Below are 9,002 nucleotides of genomic sequence, written 5' to 3'. Positions count from 1 at the left end.
TGCACACACAAATTCAGATTAAACAAAACACTCCGATCTGACGCTTGTGGCGTTCATGGTGGTGATCATCCAAACTAAAGCGTATTCAGTGGAATGTTTTTTGTAACGTTGATGCAACGTTATCACAACGTTGTTCCCCTACATACAACATTCATCATAAATACAACAAGTGTTAGAAATAGAAAGCAGTAATCTGTGTATTTGTTTGATATGAGTATTCTGTGCATGTTTTTTTGATGTGAATATTCTGTGTATTATTTTGCGGGATACTTATTCTGTGACCAGCGAGTAGAAATGTCTTGTACTGGTTGACTGTGTGCGAGATTAAACCTTAATTTACTTATATGTTGGTGTTTAGTTTTTAACATTTGGCGACCGTGTGACAGGACAGGAGACTTTGTGTAAGGCAAAGATTGAGACGCCATGGAAAAGATAAGTAAAGTAAGAACAGTAACAAGATCGTCGTTTACGCGCGTAGCGAATAACATTGAAGCGGCGTGCAATGGTGATTGCCCGGATTTAGTGGAAGTGCAGAGTAATTTCAGTTTGTTGCAAGATAAATTCGGCAAATTGCAGGATCTGGACACACAGTACAGTGATTTGTTGATGGACGACGATATCAAAGAAGAGGATTTGATCGTCGAAGCAGAAAATGCAGATAATTATGCATGTAACTTTTATCGAATCAAGACTATGGTGGAACAGTTATTAAGTAAGAAGGTGTTGAACAATGGTAGTGACGCAGTTAGTGACACATCGGTAAACTGCAAACGAAAAATCAAATTACCGGTAGTGGAACTTAAAAAATTTGATGGTAACGTGAAGAACTGGTTACCCTTCTGGAGCTAATTCAAACGAATTGACAAGGACGAGGGCATTGATGATTGTGATAAATTTCAATACCTTGTACAGGCTACCGTACCGGGTTCAAAAGCGCGTCAATTTGTAGAAAGTTTTCCCCTCAGTGACGAAAACTATCCCAAGGTCATTGAAGGACTTAAGTCACGTTTCGGCCGTGATGATGTGTTAGTGGAAGTTTATGTTCGTGAACTTTTGAAGTTGGTGTTACACAACTTAAATGGTGAGAGTAAGTTGGAACTGGCTGTTCTTTATGACAAAATGGAATCACAGTTATGAGCATTAAGTACATTAGGAGTAACGTCAGACAATTGTGCTGCAATGTTATACCCTCTTGTTGAGTCATGTTTACCAGAAGAATTTTTGCGAGTGTGGCAGAGAAGTGCTGCAAATTCCACAGATTCTAAATTGGAGAGTCGTCTGGAAGAAATAATGTCTTTCCTGAAGAAAGAAGTGGAAAATGAAGAAAAGATAGCACTTGCTGTAGCTGGGTTTGATCTGAAGAGAAAGAAGGAACGTAGTAGTCGTACTGAATCTATACCCACGGCAGCTGAATTGATTAATTGCAAAGGGGATTCTTCAAAGTGTGTATTTTGTGGTGATTCGCATGTTAGTGAGGAGAGTGTGAAGGCACGCAGTTGGTCCTTTGCGGAAAAAGCTAAAATGCTTAGGGAAAAGGGGTTGTGTTACAGATGTTTGAAAAAAGGCCACCTTAGTCGAAACTGTAGGGTAAAATTAAAATGCAGGATTTGCAAGGGGCAGCATGTTGAAGTAATGTGCTCTGGTCAAAGGACTAAGCAGGGAACAGACTTTCCAGGGAAGCAGACTAAGTTACAGACGGTTGTTGAAAATTCCTTGACGAATAATGAACATGTTGAAACGTTTCTGCAAACATTAGTTGTAAAAATAAGAGGACAAAGTGCTGAAAAATATGTAAGAGCAATCATTGATACTGGTTCGCAACGATCCTACATTTGTACATCTACAGCAAAGGAAATGAATTATGAGGTTGTAAGAAGGGAAAATGTCACACATGCACTTTTTGGTGGCATTCTTTCTGCACCATATGAACATAATTGCTATCGTGTCAGACTGACTAGCATCAGAGGTGATTATGCTTGCAATTTTGAAGCCATGGATCAGCCTAATATTTGTGACAGTATAACATCTGTTACTGAAGGTCCTTGGTTAGCAGAGTTGAAACGGATAGGTGTAGAAATTTCCGATAGAGAAAATGGTCCAGTGGAAGTTTTAATTGGTGCTGATATAGCTGGTAAAATTTTCACTGGCAAGAAGTTTGCTCTAAAATGTGGATTGGTAGCAATGGAAACACTGCTTGGTTGGATACTAATGGGCAAAGTTACTGCACATGAAAGTCATAGAGTTTCATCCATGATTGCAGCTTCAATGTTCTGTAAGGAAGCCTCGGTTGCAGACTTGTGGAAATTAGATGTTCTTGGTATTACTGATCCTGGAGAAAAGAAGTCCAAAATTGAAGCTCAAGAGGCAGTGATGGATTATTTTGAACAAACTCTGACCATTGGCAAAGAAGGAAGGTATGAGGTAAAAATGCCATGGGTGGAGGGACACCCACATCTTCCTAGTAATTTAGAAATGTGTAAAAGAAGACTAGATACACTTGTTGAAAAACTGAAGAAAGATGACTGTTATGAAGAATATTGTCAGGTTTTCAATGAGTGGCTAGAAGAAGGCATCGTCGAGGAGGTTTCATCTGAAGAGATAGATACCAAGGGACACTATTTACCTCATAGACATGTTGTAAAATTGAACAGTGAGACCACCAGGATACGCCCTGTGTTTGATGCTTCTGCAAGAGAAAAGGGGTATCACTCGTTGAACCAGTGTTTAGAGAAAGGCATTAATTTGATTGAAATAATTCCTTCAATTCTGACACGTTTTCGGTTACGCAAATTGGGAGTCGTCTCAGATATAAGGAAGGCTTTTCTACAAATTAGTTTATGTAAAAGCGACCGTGATTTTTTGAGATTTCTTTGGATAGATGAGAAAGGTGACAAAGGTTTATCGTCACAAGCGAGTTGTTTTTGGTGTAAGTTGTAGCCAATTTTTATTGTGTGCGGTAATTGAACACCATCTGAAGCAAGCTCTGGAAAAATGTAATGAAGAGAGCTGCAGCTATTCCAAGGATATCATTGCACAGCTGTTGCAGAGTTTTTACGTAGATAATTGTGTTACTAGTGTAAACAATGAAGAGGAACTCCACCAGTTTATTGAAGAAGCTAATCATTTGATGGCGGAAGCGAAATTTGAACTGCGAGGGTGGGAGTATACCTCATTAGGAAACTTGTTGGAAGATAACAGAATATCTGTATTAGGCTTGGTATGGGAAACAAGAACAGGTAATTTGGAATTGAGACCAGAATGTTTTCAAGGAATGAAATTTCAAGTTGTCTCCAAAAGAGTTATTTTGTCAACTGCCAACAGAATATTTGACCCTATTGGAATTACCTCTCCAGTGACATTGTATCCAAAGATCCTTCTTCAAGAAACATGGTTGTTAAAATTGAGTTGGGATGAAGAAGTGCCCGAAGAAATGGGAAGAAAATTCAGACAGTGGGTTGAAGAATTACATTATTTGAAAGGGCTTGTATTTCCTAGGTGGATTGCTGAAGGCTCGGAAGATTGGAGTTTGCATGTGTTCTGTGATGCTAGTGAAAAGGCATATGCAGCTGTAGTATTCTTGAGAACCATTGATAAGGGACAAGTCAAGGTGCAATTAGTACAAGCCAAATCAAGGGTAGCTCCGATAAAGAAGTTAACCATACCCCGCTTGGAATTGATGGCAGCTCTTATTGGAGTAAGATTAGCAGCTTCAGTAACCGAATCATTGGACATTGGGGACATACCAATTAATTTTTGGACAGATTCGACTACAGTTCTTGCATGGATTAGACGCAATGATCCGTGGAACACCTTTGTAGGAAATCGTGTGCGTGAAATAAGAACGATGAGTAAGAGAGAATCTTGGAATTATGTACCAGGTATTATGAACTGTGCTGATCTTCCTTCGAGAAGGTGTTCACCCAAACAGTTAATGGAATCAAAATGGTGGGAAGGTCCATTGTGGTTAAAAGAAGGTAAGAGCGAATGGCCTGAACAAAGCTACACATGTCAAGAAGAAATTATTGCCCAAGAGAAGAAGACGACAATTGTATCTAGTTTAGCCAATATTGAAGAAAGGGATGACTGGTACTATCACAGATTTTCCAGATATGAACAGATTGTTCAACTGATAGGGTGGATCAGAAGATTCATTTTCAATTGTCGTCATCCAAAGAACCATAGGACAACAGAATTGTCAATAGAAGAAGTAAATGCTGCTGAAAAGGTAGTTATTCGACTTGTACAAAGAGATTCTTATGTCAGTGTGGAAGACAAGAAGCTGAAATCTTTGTGTCCATTTGAAGACAAGGAACAAATCATAAGACTGAAAACTAAAATCCTAGAGCTTACAGATAAAGAAACATTTCGGTGTCCGGCTGTCTTGCCAAGCTCACATCCAATTGTGAAGAGGCTTATTTATTATAAACATCTTGAAGCTTGTCATGCAGGTGTACAAGGTCTGATGAGTATTCTTGGAGAACAGTTTTGGATATTGAAAGGCAGAAAAACTATTCGTTCTGTGGTGAAGGGTTGTGTGATTTGTCGGAGACATAATGCTAAAAGACTGGAAGTAATGCCGGTGTCTTTACCTGAACATCGAGTCAGAGATGCAGCAGTATTTGAAATAACAGGAGTGGATCTAGCTGGACCTGTTATACTTCAAAGTGGAGAAAAGGCTTGGATTTGCATATTTACTTGTGCTGTTTATAGAGCTGTACATTTAGAGTTAACTTCTGGCTTATCATCTGGAGATTTTATTCAGTCAATTCGAAGATTCATTGCTCGACGAGGTAGACCACTAGTTGTTTACAGTGACAATGGGACGAACTTTGTAGGCACTGAAAATTTGTTGAGCAAGCTAGAATGGGAAGATGTAGTTGCTTTTGCAACAATCAAGCGCATTGAGTGGAGATTCAATCCACCCACAGCTGCCTGGTGGGGTGGATGGTGGGAGCGTTTGATCAGACTCATGAAGCAACTATCGAGAAAAATTTTAGGGAAAGCTTCACTGACCTATGAGGAATTATTACGGTGCTATGTAATTGTGAAGCTGTCATGAATGCTCGACCACTAACCTACATATCAGAAGATAATTCAGACCTTGAGTCCTTGACGCCCTCCATGTTTCTACAACAGGTCAGAGAAGTAGGCATGCCTGACCTAGATGAGATACAGAAGGTAAATCTACATAAACGGTGGAAGTATTGTCAAAAAATTTGTGAGACGCTAAGAAGTAGATTTCGCAGTGAATACTTGGGTCAGTTAGTGCAACATTGGAATGCAAGAAGGCCTTGTAGAGAAGTGAAGGTTGGGGAATTGGTTCTTGTAGGTAATGACAATTCTAAACGTCTGGACTGGCCTTTAGCACGCATTGTGGAGCTGATACCTGGACGTGATGGTGAAGTACGTCTCTTAAGGCTGAGGACTGCAATGGGAATTATGATGAGACCACTACAGCGTGTTTTTCCCTTGGAAATTCAGTCAAGTGAGTTGCCCGAAGTACCCAAAATGAAGAACACTGTACCTGAAAAGGAATGTGCTCAGAGAGTCACCACCACTCGACTGGGAAGAAGCGTGAAGCCTCCACAGAAGCTGAGTTTGTTAGTACAAAACTCATGTTATGAACACTGTGTAGTCACTAATTGTCTAAAACATGTTGTAATTACCATTTTTAACAGTTTTTAAAAGTTATTCAAATACAAGTTGTCATTTTAAGATAGGTTTGCATTTACTACTTTGGTTTTCTTGAGTACCTTACTATTTTCTTTTGAAAATTTTGATTTTCTCAATTTTGGAAAAAGATGCAGTCCCAGCAGTTCTCCCCTGCATATGCCAGTGATATCAACAGTGGACAGTATGTCACAAGAGCTTGGTATATATTCAATGTTACTCTCATTTAAAAAAAAAAAGTTAACTAATTACTCGATACATTATTTTTTGTTGAAGAGTACAAGTTTATGCTACATTGCTGGACACATTTCAGTCTACTACATCCAGTTCATTAGAGTTGTTCATTTGTAAAATACAGTTTTTCACAAATTTGCAAACAAAGATTTACGATTGTGTGTGAAATTTGACATAATAGAAAAATTTTAAGAATATTGCAGCAACTGGCACATCACATCTTCCTCCATGAACCTGTATTAATCTAACAGATTCTATGATCAGTACTACCCTGCAAGTACTAGAATAACACCTACATCCTCAAAAGATTTGTCTGAATCAATTTATTACCTATAAGTCACATTACCATTTTCTATTGATGTTAGCATTTATATAATTTGGTCTTGTATTTTGGACTACACATCGAAGTAGCTAATTGCTTATTTTTAATCAGCATTCAGTCAATGTAAATGCATTTTAGGGCATGGATAAAACTCAACATTTGAAGAAAATTAAACCTATACCACTGAAGATAAACTTTACATAACATTCATATTCCTACTTCAAGAGGAATTAACATAGTAATGAAGAGCAACATGTCTAGGAAAACTGTGGAATATCTTGAGATTCCAACTATTCACATCCAGTACTTTATTTCGAAAAACACATGTTTTACAGATCTATCCAGTCCTAAGATTTGCATTATTATTTCTGCTGTAAACCAATTATCTGCAGTACATATAAAGGTCCACACATGTCATGTACTTGCATTAGAAAATTAAAGTTTCTTGAACAAGAATTTTTTATTCACAACACTAAAAACAAAAAAATTCAATTATTCTTCTGGTACCAAAGTTGAAAACTTATTAAAGGTGTTGAACTTTACCGTGACTGAAAACCCTTGTGGAGTGTTGAAACCAATAGAGGTAACCACACTATTGCCTTCTAAAGATTGTCCAGCGAAAAGAATAGACTGTTGCTTCAAATGGGCTTTTACTTTCCTTGCATCCTCCCTCTTTTTAAATATTGTTTTCACTACTGAACGCAAAGGTGAACACACTTGCTTTTCTTTCGAATATAAAACGCTATTCTGGAACTGGTTAAGCTTTCAGACCAGCAAAAGTTCCTTCCAGCAGCACGTGTTTTTAATTTTGTTTGTGCAGGGGCACGTGGACGGAGGGGAACGGCGAGCCCAGCGTTGTCGACTGCTTTCCACCCCACCCCCTCAGCCAGTACTGCGGTAGACAAAATTTCACGGAAGGAGAAGTTGACTGACCGTTGGTTTCGATGAGGAATGACTGTGGTGGATCTGTGCGTTGGGTTGTGTTGTGTTGTGCTGTAAAAAAACCGTTGGTTTTAATACTGAAATATGAGCGAAAGTAGTGTAAAGAAGAGAAGGCGGGGTGAGGTTCTCAAAAGTAAAGAAAGGCAAATAGTAATGAATATTTTTGTTTATTTAAAACAGAAAAATCCGGATCGCAGTGTAAGTTGGTTAGCCAGCGAGACGGCGAAAGCAACTGGAGTTTCTCGGGCTACTGTGTATAAAATTCGGGGCGAGTTTTCTCAAGGTCCTCTTGAAACACCAGGTAAGAAACGACCCAGGAAAAGATCGCCAATTACAAGTAGAAATGTAAAATATAATGATTTTGTCAGAAGTGCTGTGCGACGTAAAGTTCACGAATTCTTTTTTAAAAACAAACCCCCAACGCTTAATTCTGTTCTTGTTGCTGTTAATTCTGACTCCACATTACCGAATTTTAAAAGATCAACGTTTCATGTCTTTCTCAAAGAACTTGGTTTTTCGTATGAGAAAAGGGGCAACAAATCCATGTTAATGGAAAGAGAAGATTTAATTTATCTTCGCCATAAATATTTAAGAGAGATTAGGAAGTTTAGGCGTGAAAATAGAAATATTGTTTACACTGATGAATCCTGGGTAAACACCGGAACCTCAGTCAATTATGAATGGAAAGACAAGACAATTACAACTGCAAAACAAGCGTTTCTGGCAGGTCTTTCCACTGGTTTAAAAAATCCAACCTCTCGCGGAGCGCGATACGCTGTAGTGCATGCGGGTAACGAACGTGGTTTTCTGCAAAACGCCCAACTTGTGTTTCAGTGCAAAAAGAATACAGCAGATGCCCATGATGAAATGGATGGAGAAACGTACGAGATGTATTTTCGGGAACAGTTGCTCGCCAATCTCCCTCCGGGATCTGTTATTGTTGTTGACAATGCCTCTTATCATAGCCGCAAGCAAGAGCCAATGCCGACAACCTCGTGGAAGAAGAATGATTTAAGAGAATGGTTGAAATCTCATGGCATTCGTTATGATGACGACATGTTACGGAGAGATCTTCTGGAACTTACAAATATTCATAAAATTAAGTACGATAAGTATAAGATCGATGAGATGGCAAAACAGATGGGGCATACGGTGCTTCGTTTGCCCCCATACCATTGCGAACTGAACCCGATTGAACTTGTGTGGTCACAGGTTAAGCATTATGTGCGGTGTAACAACACTACATTCAAAACTAAAGACATTGAAAATTTAATCACTGAATCATTTAAGACAGTAACGGTTGAAAACTGGCAAAATTACGTAAAACATGTCATGGACATAGAGAAGGAAATGTGGAATGCAGATGAATTGCAGGATGACGTTGAACAGTTAATAATCCACTTGGGTGAAGATTCCAGCGAGAGTGATGATCTGACGGAAGAAAATGATTCTGGTGATGATTCTGCAATGGAAGGAATTAACCCCCTGGAGTGACATGTGAGAGAAAAGTAAGTTCATTAAGAATTATTCTTTCAGTTTATGTAATTTTGTGAATTTGTTTCTTGTTTTTAATAATAGCTCACCGTGAACTTATTTCTTCAATTTGTACGTACCCGCGATTCAAGCGCCACGCACGTTTGTTTGGTCTTGTACTTTCACTGCCAGCAGGTCCGTTACTCGCCCCTGCGGCAAGCGGCAACGCTGTTCTCATATACCCAACAGTCTATTCTTTTCGCTGGACAACCAATAGGCACCAGTATAATTTTTACACATTAAACTTTTTGTCACTTTTAGTGTCATCCGTCTTACTGTGAGGTGGAGTGACTACAGGAAA

At 38.9% G+C, this 9,002-nt stretch overlaps 1 protein-coding gene across 1 annotated transcript; it reads left to right on the top strand.

Annotated features, from left to right (window-relative positions):
* The first annotated feature begins 1,179 nt into the window (after nt 1–1,179).
* LOC145989052 (uncharacterized) lies at nt 1,180–5,059 on the top strand. The gene is made up of 2 exons (XM_083124349.1): nt 1,180–2,414; nt 3,076–5,059. The coding sequence occupies exons 1-2, from the start codon at nt 1,180–1,182 to the stop codon at nt 5,057–5,059; spliced, it is 3,219 nt and encodes a 1,072-aa protein (XP_082980475.1).
* The last annotated feature ends 3,943 nt before the right edge of the window (nt 5,060–9,002 follow it).

The sequence above is a fragment of the Lepisma saccharinum genome, chromosome 6 (genome assembly GCF_977018435.1).
Source record: "Lepisma saccharinum chromosome 6, izLepSacc3.1, whole genome shotgun sequence".
NCBI lineage: Eukaryota > Metazoa > Arthropoda > Insecta > Zygentoma > Lepismatidae > Lepisma > Lepisma saccharinum.
This window is presented reverse-complemented; position numbering and strand designations above follow the sequence as displayed.